The 16,542-nt window shown below is 48.4% G+C and overlaps 1 protein-coding gene across 1 annotated transcript; it reads right to left on the reverse strand.

The window, feature by feature from the left end:
- Positions 1-1,426: 1,426 nt before the first annotated feature.
- On the reverse strand, positions 1,427-9,477 carry Bckdk (branched chain keto acid dehydrogenase kinase). The gene is made up of 12 exons (XM_057779177.1): positions 9,364-9,477; positions 8,427-8,789; positions 8,238-8,306; positions 8,053-8,163; positions 7,562-7,609; positions 7,367-7,486; positions 7,188-7,286; positions 6,891-6,964; positions 5,765-5,893; positions 5,596-5,685; positions 5,058-5,216; positions 1,427-4,963 (listed from the first exon to the last, which is right to left on the reverse strand). The coding sequence occupies exons 2-12, from the start codon at positions 8,619-8,621 to the stop codon at positions 4,819-4,821; spliced, it is 1,239 nt and encodes a 412-aa protein (XP_057635160.1). The 5' UTR covers positions 8,622-8,789; positions 9,364-9,477; the 3' UTR covers positions 1,427-4,818.
- Between the last annotated feature and the right edge of the window lie 7,065 nt (positions 9,478-16,542).

A 16,542-nucleotide genomic window follows, 5' to 3' on the forward strand; every position in this document is an offset into this window, starting at 1 on the left:
GGGTGAGGGGCTGAGCAGATGCAGTAAAGAGCTATTTTGGCAGTGGCTGAGGAATCTTGAGTAGTGGCCCTTTTCTGAGAAGTGCACCAAATTCACAGGTTCAGTGAAGATTAAACCACATGTACATACGGTCAAGTCATAGGTTATCTAAACCATATGACCACATTCAAGTTAACTTCTCACCTGCTGGCTTACTGGAATAAAGATCCTTTTCTCACCCCAGTCATTTGGACGAACTGGCTCCCACGGCATGGTGAGTGTGCCCAGCACTGCTGCGAACTTCTCCAACAGCTCATAGCACAGTGCGAGGCAGAGCAGGAACTTCATAAGCATCTCGTTTAGACATTCTCTGAAAGGTCTCTGACTCATAATTTGGTTATCAGTCTTCACAACAGTTGTTACAAGAGATGCAGCTTGAGGTGGGGATCCAGAAACTATGTCCCAATAAATATCTCACTGAGCTGTCATGGTGCATGCCTTTAATCCCAGCACTTGGAAGGCAGAGGCAGGCAGATCTCTGTGAGTTGGAGGCTAGCATGGTCTACAGAGTGAGGTCCAGTTCAGCCAGGACTGTTAAACAGCGAAACCCTGTCTTAAAAAAAAAAAATCCAAAAAAAGAAAAAAGAAGTATTTGGCCACTGGATCTCTATAAGACATGGCGTGGGGAATAAAATCTTTCTTGTGGGGCGGGGGAGCTGGAGAGATGGCTCATCAAGAGCATGTGCTGCCCATTTGCATGGGGAGCTGGAGAGATGGCTCATTAGGAGCATGTACTGCCCATTTCCACATCAGGCAACTAAATACCACCTGGAACTCTAGCTCCCAGGGGAGCCTACACTTTCTCTGACTCCACAGGCACCTGCAGTAACATGCATACACCCACAGGCAGACACATAGGAGAGAAGAGAGAAAGCACTAGGAAAGACTGGTTGTTTTGCTGCTAGTCAGGATAGACAGTGCCAGGTATCTGACATCCTAAGACAGACAAGCCAAAGATACCTTCTCCCATTCCAATCCTGTGGTGGAATATTAGTTTAAGATGTGTTACATTTGTTTGTGCTGTGGAATATTTGTCTAATGATGCAAAGATGTGCTGTTTTCTTTTATGTGGCATTTGTTTAACTCTGTAAAGTGTTATTTTGCCAATCTAAAACACCTGATTGGTCTAATGAAGAGCTGAACAGCCAATAGCTAGGCAGGAGAAAGCATAGGTGGGGCTGGTGGATAGAGAGAATAAACGGAAGGAAAAAAAAGAGAAGAGGGAGGAGAGAGAAAAAGGGAGGAAAACACCAGGGGTCAGCCACCCAGCTGGCCACAGAGTAAGTAGGAAAGATATATAGAATAAAGGAAGGTAAAAAGCTCAGAGGCAAAATGTAGTTAAAGAGAAACGTGATATTTACGTTAGAAAAGCTAGCCAGAAACAGGCCAAGCCAAGGCCAGTCATTCATAAGAATAAGATTCCATGTGTTTATTTGGGATCTGGATAGCAAGCCCCCAAAGAGGAAAAAAAACCAAAACAACTATACAACCCTTTTCAGGATTGCTGTTGCATTTGCCCAGGTTTCTGTTACCTCATGTAATACTTCACCTGACATCTTGAGTTCCCGACGATGTCCTAAGTAAGGATTAGCCTATGCACAGTAATCCACCGATCAGATCCGAGCACACTCACACCCCATGCTGCCTTCATGCCAGTGTCCGCCGTGATGCTAACATGCAAATCCTAGAACTGTGTGGGGACTGCACTTGGGCCACCCCTTACCATCAGGTGTATGAGCACGGACGCACCTGCAGGCAGGTGAGAGGACGTTTCAGGACTCAGCTCACCTTCTGCCATGAGTTCTGCGGGCACACTCAGCAGCAAGTGCTTTTACCTGCTGAGCCATCTCCCTGGGCCCAGACCCTTTTTTGTTCCTGCTGTTGAGATCTGTTATTTCTCTGTATGTATCATGTCTATATACTTTCAAAGACTAGAACATAATTGACAACTGCCTAAAGGATTTGTTGAGACAGGGCTCTGCCAAGTAGACTTGGCTTTGAAATCAGGATCCTTCTTTAAGTACCCCAGGTGCCAGGACCACAGGTGTGATTCTGCCTGAATAGGTGAACGAGTCTTGTTTTCTTGTTTTTTTTTTTTAATTTTATTTATTTTTTTATTTCGAGACAGGGTTTCTCTGTGTAGCCCTAGCTGTCCTGGAACTCACTCTGTAGACCAGGCTGGCCTCGAACTCAGAGATTTGCGTGCCTCTGCCTCCTGAATGCTGGGATTAAAGGCATGCGCCACCACCACCCAGCTTGTTTTTGTTTTTTGGAGACATGGTTTCTCTGTGTAACAGGTATGGCTGTCCTGGAACTCACTCTGTAGACCAGGCTGGTCTCAAACTCACAGAGATCTGCCTGCCTCTGCTTCCTGAGTACTAGGATTAAAGGTGTGGACCACCACCTTCGGCTAAGAGTCTAGGAATTTAGATACTTCCTCATCTCCACATACCAGAACAGGGATTGTCAAGTGAGGGAATCGGTTACCATGGAGCTTAACTCTCTCGGGTCTGCTCTGAAGAACAGTGGACCAGCTCTGGACTTTGTATTAAGATCACTTGCTTCCCCTACTTGCTTTTGGAAGTTGCCCCCCCTCCACACATACACACACACACACACACACACAGGATGGAACTGAGGACATTATAGTTCTTCAGCCCTGGGACCACTTTAACTAATTATTTAGACACAAATCTTCCTCAGGATCAGCTCCTAAAGAATCCAACCTGGGCTGGAGAGATGTCTCAGAGGTTAAGAGAATCGATAGCTCTTCCAGAAATCCTGAGTTCAATTCCTAGCAACCACATAGTGGCACACAGCCATCTACAATGAGATCTGATGCCCTCTTCTGGCGTGCAGACAAACATGCAGACATAACGGTGTATACATAATAAAATAAATAAATCTTTTTTTTTTTTGACAGGGCTTCTCTGTAACTTTTGGTGCCTGCCTGGAACTAGCTCTTTTAGACCAGGTTGGCCTCGAACTCACAGAGATCCGCCTGCCTCTGCCTCTGCCTCCCTAGTGCTGGGATTAAAGGCATGTGCCACTACCACCCGGCACACTAAATCTTTAAAAATAAAAAGAATCCAACCTGAATCATCCCTTCTCGTCTTAAAACCCATCCTTGGAGCCGTACTGCCTCAGGGTAAGGCCCATGCTCCAAGCACTGCACATTGGCTGCTGCCTACCTCTGGCAGCCAGCAGAATCTTCAGTGTAGCAAGGCATTGTAGCTTCCTGCCAGTTAGCCCCCAAATACAATTTCCTGTTTCCCCTCAACCCAACAGTTTGACCCAGGAGGTAGGAGATGGTACTGACCCACAACCACCCTCAGGAAGAGAACTGTCAGGAATCAGAGATGAGCTCGAGAGGTGGGTCTGAGGATGGAGAGATGGCTCGGAAGTTAAGAGCATTGGCGCTCTTCCAAAGGTCCTGGGTTCAATTCCCAGTGACCACGTGATGGCTCACAGCCATCTATAATGAGATCTGGTGTCCTCTTCTGGCCCGCAGGCCGAACACTGTATACATAATAAATAAATCTTTAGGAAAAAAAAAAGAGAGAGATGGATCTGTCCCAGCACTTAGGAGGCAGAGGTGGGAGAGACTGCAGCAAGTTCAAGGCCAGCCTGGTCTGGAAGTCAAGTTTGAAGCCAGCTACAGAGAAGCAGTCTCAAAGAAGAAAAGTCTGGGCATGGGGATGTGACTCACTTGGAAGAGTGTTTGTCTAGTATGCAAGAAGCTCTGCGTTCTGTTCCCAGCACAGCATAAAAATAGGTGCGATATTAGATGACTATTTCCTTGGTGAAGATCAGAGGTTCAGGGTCACCCTTGACTAGTAGCAACTGCAAAGCCAGCTTGGGCTATAGGAAACCCTGACTCAAAACCAAACAACAAAAAACCCCAGCAAACAAAAAGATCTGATTCTTCTATGCAGTCCCACCAGGCAAGCTCTCAGGTCCTAAACAAGGAGAGGAAGGTGGCTTCTACTGAAATTCCATTTGAAGTTCCACTCCACGCGGTTCTGCTCGCGTGCTTTCTGCCCAGGTCCTCAGTCCTCCCAAGAGGACTTTCCTTGATCTGGGTGAGGTGGTCTCCGCATAACCTTAGGCATTTCTTTTTGCAGACACAGCAGACATGGTTGGCAGGTAGTATTTTTAACCTCAAGCTCAGGAATCAGGTGGCTTAAAAGGTTGCCCAGTCTAGTGACCTTCACCTCTAGACTCCGTGACTGCCAGGAAGGGAAAAGTTCCATTTGGGCCTCTAATATCGTCTGGGACCCAGAAAGGTTTGTCCAATGAGCAGAAGCTGCCAAAGTCACCCCCACTCCTGCCAAATCAAACAGGCAGGATCCTTGGGGCCAGTCGTCCTCCTGCCGGGGTGCCAGGCTACCAAGAGGCTGGGACATGACCAGGTTAATTCCCAGGGCCTAGGGAACCCAAAAGGGTCGGAAACAAAAGCTCACCTGCCCTCCTAACATTTGGGGCCCATGAGGGCATTCAAAATGCAAACTTTAATAAACAGCAGGTCAAATAAGGATTCCTCAAGAGTGAGAACAGCAGAGCTGGTATTAGAGGCCTCCAGGGTTCCTGCTTCCTCCCCTCCAAGATGTGGAGGTAGGAAGCGGTGGGCCCCGCTGAGGAGGAGTGGTACCCAGCTCCGTGTAAGTCCACCTGTCTGAGGCCCTAAGTTCCACAGAGCAGCAGTGTGTGGCGCTTAGTGGCCCCACCAGGCCCAGAAGGTCCTAGGAGTGTGGCAGGCTGGGAGGCCAAAATCCGCAGTCAGATTCTGAAGCTTTCCTCCCGGCCATCAATGTGGCGGAGCCGCAGGTAGACATCTGTGCCAATGCCCTGCAGAGACTGCAGCTGCAGGGAGCCACCGAGATATTCCGCATAGGCCCTGGACGTGGGCAGCCCGAAGCCAAAGCTGGGGGCAGTGGATAGGATAGGATAGGGGGCTTCAGAAGTTTGAGTGTCCTGGTCCACCCTTCCCCCCCCATCTTGGGCAGGTGGGTCCTCACCCATGCATAGGTCCTGACTGGCCGCCACTGTGCATATCCAGGTGGCCGAAGAGGGGGCTGATTCGGGGGTCCTGGGTGCTGGCCTCGGCTGTGGTGAAGTGGTAGTCCATGACTCGATCTAGGTCTTTGTGAGCAATTCCTCCACCCCGGTCTGAAATCCTGGCAGGATGTTGACAACATGGATTTGGTCAGGTTTGATGAGGTCTCACTGGCCCCCTAAGCAGACAGTACTGAGTCTGACTTCCTGTTCCATCTAAGGGTGGCATGCATGTGGCTTTATTTATCTCTGTTACCCTGTCTGAGTCATAGATTGCTTATACCTTCTCAGGGGATTTGACATTTATTCTTACTCCCATCAAACATCATTTGCCCAACTTCAGGTTCCTCGGTTGGCCCTGGCAACCTCAGGATCAAAGAATGTCTTTCCCAACCAGGGTCCAACTCCCAGAGGTGGGCAGGTTCTGGTTTGAGGTCCTACAGTGTTAGAAATAGTGCCCAGAATCTTCATCCACCCCAGCCCAGCTCTACTTGAGCAAACCTGATGATGAGATCAATATCATTATTGGCGATGGTGATGACCACATCAGGAACATTGTACGGAGTATCTAAGTGACTCTCCATTGTGGCTCTATTCAGGAGAAAAAGACCAGTAGATGGTAGCACCCTAGTTTCTGTCTTCCCCCACCCAACACAGCCAGCCTACTTACCTCATGGCATTCTTGAGCAGCTCAGGCAGGATATAATCCAGCGGCATGGGTATGAAGGGAAAGCGGGCAGCCACATGTCCATTGATGCGGACTCGAGGGGCATTGCCATACTTGTGCTCACACAGGCGTCTGTGGATACAAAGGTTCAGTAGGTACCCCTGGAGCTGTAGTTCCAACGTGTAATTCTTCCCAGGGCGCATTGGACAACACATGGATACAGTTTTACTGATCACATTAAAGGGCATTTCTGGTGTCAGATGAATAGAAGCCAAAGGTTGCTGTAAACAGCCTATGCAAAATGCAGAAGAGTCCTCCGCTACCTTAAGATGCCAATAATGGGGCTGGAGAGATCATCCACTGGTCGTTAAGAACACCTACTCTTGTGGAGGACTCAAGTTAAGATCCTCGACCCCGTGTAACTCTAGTGCCAGCAAGACCGCTGGGCACCAAACACACACATGATGCATATACATACATGCAGACAAACACTCATGCACATAGAAAACAACTAACACTTGGAAGAAATGTCAATAGTGCCACTGCTGAGAACCCTGCCTAAACTGCACATGAATCTCTGAATTCGAGGCCAGCCTGGTCTACATAACAGAGTTCCAGGACAGCTAGAGCTACCTAGTGAGACTTGATCTCAAAAAAAGAAAAAGAAATGGCTTAGTGGGGGCTGGAGAGATGGTTCAGTGGTTAAGAGCACTGATGTCTCTGGCAGAGGACCTGGGTTTGGTTCCCCAGCACTCACACGGTGGTTGACAACATTCTCCTCTCCTCTATGGTGCCGCACATGCATGGCACACACAGACACACATGTAGGCAAAACACCCATACACATAAAATACTTTTTTTAAAAAAAAGCAAAACAAGCCAGGCAGTGGTAATGCACACCTTTAATTCCAGCACTTGGGAGGCAGCGGCAGGCAGATCTCTGTGAGTTCAAGGTCAGCCTGGTCTAGAGAGCAAATTCCAGGACAGCCAAGAACAGCTAAGGCTATACAGAGAAACCCTCTCTCAAGAAGGAAGAAAAACAAAAACCTTGCCCTAGACCATACAAAGACTCAGACAGACATTTTTGCTGCCCCTGAGACATCTACCCCCTGCACCATTCTAGCCTTACCTGGCAAAATCCACCCATTTTTCGATAATCTTCTTTGGTGACAGACGAGTACAGATAATGCCAACAAAATCAGGCTGGCAGGAAAGAAGAAGGTCAAAACTAGCAAAACCCCACCCCTTCTCAGCTGCCAAATACCCACAATCTCAGGAATGCCAGGGCAGCCCCAAAGCTCGCCCCCCAGCCCCTCATGTGCCCATCCCCCCTTTAACACTCTCGGGTCAGTCTTGGGGTCACTCTCGGGTCAGTCTGGGGTCAGTCTTGGGGTCACTCTCAGGTCAGTCTTGGGGTCAGCTCCACCTTGTCTTCATGCAGTGCCAGGTGATGGGTAGCCAGCATGCGGATCCCAAGTCTCGAAGTCAGAGTCTTGTCCAGGAAGTACCGGACCAGCTTTTCATCCTAGAAATAGGGGGCCTGTGAAACCTCTGTCCCCTCTCAACCCTCCTACTTCAGCGGGTCCATTCTCCATTGCCTCTGACCTCTATGTGTTTCCGGCTCTCGCGAAGCCCCTCGGCTAACAGGGTGACCACATCCTTGTGGTCATCTAGCAGCTGTCGCACCAGCTGGCAGTACCGGGCCTCATCTGCCTGGTCCTTGATCTGCAGGTCACAGAGTCATAAGCATGGTGGTCCAACCCTGACCTTACCCCCTCACCCTACTCAGCCCAGCCTCACCGGAGGGAAGTCTGTCAGCTTCTGGAAGGCCCGGATATATAGCTCATGCTGCATGGAATAAGTATGGGAATTCACGGAGCTGCCACAGACACTTGAGTAGAAAACAATCACCCATAGGGATCACCACCCAACTCAATTAGCAAGGTCCAAGCCCCCAGACCCTTCCAGTACCCACTGATTAGGTAGTCTCGGCCTCTGATGTCCCGAGGCTTAGTCCCATCTGGACCTGTTTTTTTTGTTGTTGTTGTTGTTTTTTTATTTTCGAGACAGGGTTTCTCTGTGGTTTTGGAGCCTGTCCTGGAACTAGCTCTTGTAGACCAGGCTGGCCTCGAACTCACAGAGATCCGCCTGCCTCTGCCTCCCGAGTGCTGGGATTAAAGGCGTGCGCCACCACCGCCCGGCCCATCTGGACCTGATACCTTTCAGCAGGCCGGGGCTCCCCATTTGCCTCTCGGGCGGTGTGTATACTGATAAAGTCCCCTCTACCTTACCACGTGCAGTATGGTGGGATTGCAACCAATGATGAAAGGAAGGCTACGGAAGCCCTTGATGCGGTGAGCAATCCTCACTGGTAACTCTTGCTGCAAGTAGCGGCCACTTTTCTGTAAGAAAAAGAGGGGAGGGCCTAAGCAGCTGGCTAGAATCTCTGGAGCAGAGAGGAAAGAGAGAGCCTTACCAGAAGGTGGCTGCCGTCCTGTGAGCGGCCAGAATAGAGCATCATGGTGGGAGTGAGGCGGACTGAGGGCTAAAAGGGAAGGTGGACTTTGAGCACCAGACATTCAAGACTTGCCAACCCCACATTAACTCAACCCTTTCCCTTAAGACTTACCCAGCTTCCCTTCTGCTAATCACCCAGACATCATACCTTCTCTGCTGCCACGTCAATGGCTGACTGGTTGTAAAAGGAGGTGACAGTCTTGGAGCGTTCCCTGGCCAGCTCTACATGGTGTGTATCGGTGGCTGATGTTGAGCGAGTCCTGAGTGACAGTGAGGACCCCAAGAGGGGCCGGAGTGAAGGCCCTCTCCAAGGGCCGCTGCCCAGCACAAATGTCAGTATCATTGTCCTGTTTCTTTGTTGAACTAGGCTGCCACTACAGGGCTGAGGACCCGACAGGCAGCAGTGACCCCCCAAAGCGAAGCAAAGAGTGTGTAGGGCTTTTCTCGGATTTCAGGAATGTCGGTCCTTCGAGGATGCTGACTTGCTCAGCGCCGGCACAACAGCTTCCATCTATTGGAGTGGCAGAAGTCGGTGGTAAGGATCCGAATCCAGATGGCTTGCACTATTTCTCCAAGTGCACGCCAGTATCCTTAGACCTAGGCAATCTTGCCCAGCCCTTACAACCACCATGTCCCCAGACACTCAGGCCGAGCCGAGGTTGGACAACACTCTCCGGGTGCCCTACTCTTCTATGTGAAACTTAACCTGACTGGCGTGTGTGCGCGCTCGGGGAAGCGGGTGGAGTAATCTCCAGTCCACTCTACCATAAAACCTCTCCTCAGCTCCCTCAGGTTCTGGACCACCCCATTCAGGGGGTGGATCTGGCCCCTAATCGGCTTTACGGGACCCGAGCCCTTAAAGACGCGCCTGCGTACACGCATAGCGTACGAGAGAACAGGGTGCATGCAGCAAAACTGCAGTCCCAGAGTTCCCCATCGGAGCTCCCCTCCCCTGGGTCACTTAGTCCGGCCAGGGTCCCCCCATATGGTAGATGCCAGCCCCCGCCCATGCGCACTCCCGCGCAGAGTGGACGTGTGCTGCCGAGCGTCCGCCGGAGGGGTTCTGCACTAGTTACTCCACTTACCGCGAGGCCAGACGCTGGGCCGGGGTCCGAGCGGAACCGCTGCAGCAGTCGACCCGCCCGGCTAGCCGAGCTCGCCTGCGCCCTCCTCCGTTGTAACATCGCGCGGGCTGTGTGTGCCCAGTGCCTCCTGGGAGTTGTAGTTTGACCACTAGGACTCGCGTGGGCTCCTGCCCACCAGGATATCCCCCAACCCCTTCAGACAAGTAGTTTAGCTCCCTCCGGTGGTCCCAAAGTTACCAGTGACCTATCATCGACTCTACCCTATGGTCTATAAAATGAGCTCCCTGGGAGCAAAGTGCTAGAGAACAGGAAAAGCCCTTAGATGTGTACAGAATAGATCGACCTGTTTCTCTAAGGTCCCATCCTTCAAGCTGCTAACTCACTCATGGTCTGCCTGGTTCTAACTCCCCTCAGCTTCCTTAACACCCGAGGAAAGTTAGCTAGTTTCTCAGTGCTCTAATTTTGTTATTGGCAAAATGAGGAACTCCGTAGGTTATATGAGTTTATATATCCGAGCAGCCTAGAACAGGGCTAGGTGCGGAATTCGCACGAGCGTCACTAATTCTACCTGCCTGCAAGTTAACGTGAGTGGGTGACTTTTCTGACCCACAAGGGAGGTAGGGTGTTTCAAATAAATAGCCCTCTACTCTGAGGAAGAAAACAGTTAGGGTGTGATGGGTGTGCTAGTGGCTTCACAGGAGGTTGCGAGAGGACATGGCCAAGATACTGGGACCGGATAAAGAACAGCCTGGATGATGAGGGTATGACTGGAGAAATATGGAATCCGGGAGGTAGGGGTGGTCAACAGCTGGGAGTTAGGAATCACCCAATGATTTTGGTTTTGCTTTGAGACCAATCTCAAATGGTGAGTCTCACTATTGTGGACAGACTGGCCTGGGACTCTCTATCCTCCTGCTTCAAGCCTGGGAAACTGAGCCTTCCTACCTCAACCTCAGTTTCCTGGCAAGTGCCACCACACGTGGGTTCCCTGAGGGTTTTAATTGTCCCCTCCTCTTTAGAACCCCCTAGCTGTGGTGATGGGAAGATGGACCAGATGGCAAAAAGAACTAAGACAATTTAGCAGCAAGAGGATGGGGACATTTTCAGAGTGTGTGTGTTGATTGCTTAATATTTAAAGATAGAGTGTTAAATAAAGCAGGGTTTTTTTTTGAAAATGTGCTGCTATGCCGGGCGGTGGTGGCGCACACCTTTAATCCCAGCAGAGACCTGCAGATCTCTGAGTTTGAGGCTAGCCTGGTCTACACAGTGAGTTCTAGGACAGCCAGGACTGTTTCACAGAGAAACCCTGTGAGGGGGGGGGGGGAAGAAAAACAAATGTCCGCTTTAGGGGTGGAATCCCTCACATGGATGATGGATGATCTGACTGCGACACCTTCCAGCCTTGCTTCCTCGCTCCAATCCTACCCCCCCCCTTTTTTTTTTATTTTTTACGACTTCCTGGCAACATCCTGGTGCACAGCCAGGAGGCCATTCAGCTCTGGCTGGCAGGCATAACTTTAGCACGTGGAAGAAGGGAGAGAGAAGGGTGACAGCCTTCATCACAAACAAAGACTCAAGTGCCTATTGGGTTCCTGGACTTGCGGGTCACGTGGCTGCAGCGTGGAAGGGAGCCACCCCAGGCGGCGACTGCAGCAGCCAGTAGGCGGAGACGTCTGGCGACTGCTTCACCTCATTTAACCCGACTCTAAGCTAAGGCTTCGCAGGGACTGGTTGCAACTGCCGGCTATCTAGGTGGGGCACACACGTCCTTAGCTCCTGTTCATAAAGCTGCCGGCGCATTGGTAGCTTAGAGGTGGTTAGGCACTCTTCCAAGTGCTGTAACTTCTATCAGATGGGTACCGTTATCGTCTTCCTATTACAGAAGCTAGAATTGGGACACAGAAAGATTAAAAGATTCGTCTCTCTCGTCTCTGCCCTCACTCCTGCATTCATTCTACGGCAGTCACATCCGTGGCCTCTCAGTAGTTCGCCAAACACATTGGGCTTATTCCACCTCTCACTGGCTGTTCTCTCTGCAGGGAGCACCCTTACCCTAGATATCCACATAACATGTTTCCTCATCTCCTCCGGGGTTTCACTCAAATGTATGAAGCTCACACTGTCCATCCTAATTAAAATACCGGTCGCTTCCATCTCCCTCACTCTGCTTTCTCTTGCCTGGACCATTATCGCCCATTTCTTTGGTTTTGTTTTAGTTAGTTTTAGGGTTTGTCTTTTGTTTGTTTTTCTTTTTTCTTTCTTTGAAACAGGGTTTCTCTGTGTAACCCTAAATGTCCTGGAACTCGTCCTGTAGACCAGGCTGGCCTTGAATTCACAGTGATCTGCCTGCCCCTGTCTCCCAAGTGTTGGGATTAAAGGTGTGCGGCACCATTGCCCAGCTATTACCCATTTCTTGTCTGTACTATTCTCACCAGTAACATACACACTGTGGAGATTATATATATCCATATACTGAGGGGTGTGTGTATGTATATGTATATATATAATATATATGACACATACGTGTGCATACATGTACATGTAGGAAGTATAGTGAATCACACCCAGGAGTTCGTACATACTAGGCAAGAGTTCTACCATTGATCTTCACCTCCAGCCCCCAAATTTATCAATTACTAATCCCTGTTTTCAACAATATAAGAAGGCAACATGGAAAGTATTTGTTTGACAGGGCTGGAGAGGTGACTTATCAGTTAAGAGACCCTGATTGGAACCCCATCACCCATGTCAATTAACAACCATCTATTTTGGAACTGGAGAGATGGCTCAGAAGGTAAGAGCTCTGGCTGCCCTTCCAGAGGTCCTGAGTTCACTCCCAGCACCCACAGGATGTCTCACAACCATCTAAGATGAGTGTAATGAGATCTGATGCCTTCTTCTGGTGTGCAAGCATACGTGCAGGCAGAACACTGTAGTCATACTAAACAAATCTTTTAAAAAATCTATCTCTTCAGTTTTAGGGGATCCGACACCCTCTTTTGGCCTCTGAGGTCACTGTATACACATGGTGTACAGGTACACATGCAAACAAAACACCCATACACATAAAGTCAAAACACAACAAAACAACAAAAATATGTGTTGTATCTTATTTAATTCCACATTTCTAATCTAGTAATCCAATTCTCTGTCTCTCTCTCTTTCACACACACAGACACACACACACACACTTTAAACCTAGGGCCCTCAGCTTGCTAGACAAACACTAGCATAGCTGTAGCCCCGAAACCTCTCCCCTCTTTTAAATGTTTTTCTTTTCTTTTTTCTTTGCAGTGCTGGTAAAATGAACCCAGAGCCTGGCCATGGTCTCTGCCTTCTACCACTGAGCTCACTCCCGGTCTTTCTCGGGTTTAGTTGGAAGCAGAATCTTGCTAAACTGCCCAGAAAAGTCTCACGTTTGCTAGGCAGCCAAGGTTGACTGTGAACTTGTATTTCTGCTTCTGCTTCCAGAGTAACTGGCATTACCGGTGTACACTGCTGCTCTTCTCTTAACGGACATCTGTACCAGGCTTTTTCTTTTGGGCCACCAAACAACTCCCAAATCATGACATGGAGGCATATTATTAGTTTTGAATGCTTGGCCCAGCTTAGGCTCCTTTTTGCTGGCTCTTTTAACTTAACCTGCTTCTCTTTGTCTACCTTTTGCTTTGGGGCTTTTTACTTTTCTTTCCTTCCTTCCTTCCTTCCTTCCTTCCTTCCTTCCTTCCTTCCTTCCTTCCTTCCCTCCTTCCTGTTTTCCTGATGTCTCTATGTCTGACTGGTGTCTCCCTCATTCTCTACTCTTCCTCCTCTTTTTTTTTTTTTTTTTTTTTTTGGTTTTTCGAGACAGGGTTTCTCTGTGGTTTTGGAGCCTGTCCTGGAACTAGCTCTTGTAGACCAGGCTGGTCTCGAACTCACAGAGATTCACCTGCCTCTGCCTCCCGAGTGCTGGGATTAAAGGCGTGCGCCACCACCGCCCGGCTCTTCCTCCTCTTTTGAGCCAAAATTTTTCCTGTGTATTCTCTCTGCCTGACAGCCCCGCCCATCCTTGCTCTGCCTAGCTATTGGTTGTTCAGCTCTTTATTAGACCAATCAGGTACGTTAGGTAGGCAAGGTGAAACAAATGCCACACACATTTATATAATTAAATAAATATAGCATAAACTAAAGTAACATACCTTTACACCATTAAAGTAATAACCACAACACACATTTGTTAAGTAAAGGAACGGGATGTTGGATTTTATTTTAGGAGCTGTTGAAATGGCATGCAATAGCAGAGAGTGACAAACCATGCCTGCCTTTACAGTCCTAGGGACAGAAGCTAGAGCATCATCCATGTATGCTACTGAAGGGCCTGCCAACACACACACACACACACACACACACGTCTATACACCTTTATTAAAAAGGATCACTCTGTCACTCTGTCATGTGGTGAACAGATCTTGGAATGGGGACAAGTCTAATAAAGTTACTGCTGTAACTGGGATGAAAAATGATAACTTGGAACTGAATTAAAATGACAATCTGCTAGGCATGCTGATGCACAGCTTTAATCCCAGCACTCAGGAGGCAGAAGCAGGTGAATCTCTGTGAATTTGAGTCCAGGTGGTCTACAAAGTGAGTTCCAGGACAGTCAGAGCTGTGCAGAGATACCTGGCTCAAACAAAAGAAAACATTGGAAAGCCCAGAGGAGAGAGGAAAGGGTAAAATATGGACTTCAGTACCAGATGCATTGCTCTTGATAGCCTGTGAGACTTCCAGATGTTGACAACCAGGAGGAATCCAGTGACTCCAGCCTTGCATCAGTTTGTTGATTGAGGTCAGCCTTGTTCAGTGTGGGAAGAGACTGCACAATAGTAGGGATACAGGAATCACTAGGGGTTGTTTGTAAAGCTGGCTGTCCTAGTCTTCAAGCTGCTCTGCCGTGCAAAAGCCCAAACGATGTATAGCCCGAGTTTACATTAACACACACACACACACACACTCCCGGTGGAGAGAGAGACAGAGTGATCCATGGTAAGCTATCTCTGCGGCTTCAACCTCCAACCAGTCCAACTGTAGCCATTATCTGATTGATTATCTGATTCTAACAACATGGACCAGAAAACTACCGTAGATGAACTTTTTTGTTGGGGCTATTGGCTCCCCAGTGCTCCCCAATAATGGCACAGAGACTTATTATTAATTTAAAAAGTTTGGTCAAGGGCTGGAGAGATGGCTCAGTGGTTAAGAGCATTGCTTGTTCTTCCAAAGGACCTGAGTTCAATTCCCAGCAACCACATGGTGGCTCACAACCATCTGTAATGGGGTCTGGCATGCAGGCATACACACAGACAGATTATTGTATACATAATAAATAAATGGTCAATAGGTTAGGCTTTTTTTTTTTTCTGTTTTTCGAGACAGGGTTTCTCTGTAGCTTTGAGGCCTAGTCCAAGCCTGTCCTGGAATTAGCTCTTGTAGACCAGTCTGACTTCGAACTCACAGAGATCCACCTGCCTATGCCCCCCAAATGCTGGGATTAAAGGTATGCACCACCACCCAGCTGTTAGGCTTGTTTTAACTAGCTCTTATACACTCAACCCATTTCTGTGTGTTGCCACATGGTTCGTGGCTTGTTACCTCATCTCCTACATGTAATTTTTCTTCCGAGTTCAGCTGGCAACTCTGCTTTCTTCTTCCCAGCGTTCTCTCTGCCCTGAAAATCTTGCCTAGCTATTGGCCGTTTAGCTTTTTATTAAACCAGTCTGAGTGATAAATCCTCACAGTGCACAGAAAGATAATTCCACAACACACTACCAGTTGAGATTCTCTTCCTAAATCCTAACATACAAAAGCTAAGAGAAGAGCCAATGAGGTGGTCCTTACCTGACGACCTGAGTTCAACACCAGGACCCACATGGTGGAAGGAGAAAACAGACTCCTGAAAAATGACCTGTGACCTTCATGTGTGTAGCACACCATAAGTGTGTAAATTTGTACACACAATAAATGTTTAAAATCTGCACGCGCGAGGCTGGAGTGATGGCTCAGTGGTTAAACACACTGGCTGTTCTTCCTGAGGACCTGGGTTCACTTCCCAGCACCCACATGGCAGCTCACAACTGTCTGTAACTCCAGCTCCAGGAGTCCCAGTGTCTTGGCACAGATATACACGCAGGCAAAACACCAATGTACATTAAATAAAGATAAGAAAAAAAAACCCTGAAAACCTGCGCGTGCTTATGAATGTTTGGCTTTAGTTTTAGACTTGTTTCTAGCTAGGTTTTTTTTTCTTAGCTTGAATCAACCCATTTCTATTCGTCTTCATGCTGCGCTGAGTCTCTATTACCTTATCTAACTGCTGTCCATCACGCTTTCCTACTTCCTCTATGCCGGACTGGTTGGCCCCTAGCATGCTGGGCCCAAGCTGGTTGGCTCCCTTTTTTCTCTGCCCACCAGCCCCACCTAAACTTCTTTTACCTTGTTATTAGCCATTCAGCTTTTTATTAGACCAATCAGGTGCCTTAGGCAGACAAAGTAAAACATCAACATATCTTTATCTACTTAAAAAAATGCAACATAAACAAAACCAATACATCTTTGCATAGTTAAACAAATGCAGCACAGGCAAATGCAACACATCTTTACATAGTATATTCCACTATATATACATATGTGTGTGTGTGTATCTTGTCCAAACAGGATCATACTATATAACTCAGAACTCAGGCTGGCCCAAAGTTTACAATCCTCCTGACTCAGTCCTTTAAGCACTGGAATTACAGATGTGTGCCACCAACATGACTTTTTCTTTTCCTTTGAGACAAGGTTTCTCTGTGTAACCCTGGCTGCTGGCTGTCCTGGAACCCACTCTATAGACCAGGCTGGCCTCGAACTCACAGAGACGCACCTGCCTCTGCTTTCTGAGTGCTGAGATTAAAGGCATGTGCCACCACTGCCTGGTCCAATATCACTTCTTATTGTTTTGACTTATTGTTGCTTTTTTTTTTTTTTTTTTTTTGGTTTTTCGAGACAGGGTTTCTCTGTGGTTTTGGAGCCTGTCCTGGAACTAGCTCTTGTAGACCAGGCTGGTCTCGAACTCACAGAGATCCGCCTGCCTCCGCCTCCCGAGTGCTGGGATTAAAGGCGTGCGCCACCACCGCCCTGCTATTGCTATTTTTTTTTAAAGAT

The sequence above is a fragment of the Chionomys nivalis genome, chromosome 8, assembly GCF_950005125.1.
Source record: "Chionomys nivalis chromosome 8, mChiNiv1.1, whole genome shotgun sequence".
Classification (NCBI taxonomy): Eukaryota; Metazoa; Chordata; class Mammalia; order Rodentia; family Cricetidae; genus Chionomys; species Chionomys nivalis.

What these genes read in the sequence shown, in the direction of transcription:
- Bckdk (XM_057779177.1), bottom strand. Translation starts at nt 8,621, where the DNA reads ATGATACTGACATTTGTGCTGGGCAGCGGCCCTTGGAGAGGGCCTTCA. An exon ending in AGGACGGCAGCCACCTTCTG is followed by an intron (nt 8,164 to 8,237) that starts GTAAGGCTCTCT and finishes TTTTTCTTACAG; the next exon opens with AAAAGTGGCCGCTACTTGCA. An exon ending in AGAGCCGGAAACACATAGAG is followed by an intron (nt 7,287 to 7,366) that starts GTCAGAGGCAAT and finishes CCCTATTTCTAG; the next exon opens with GATGAAAAGCTGGTCCGGTA.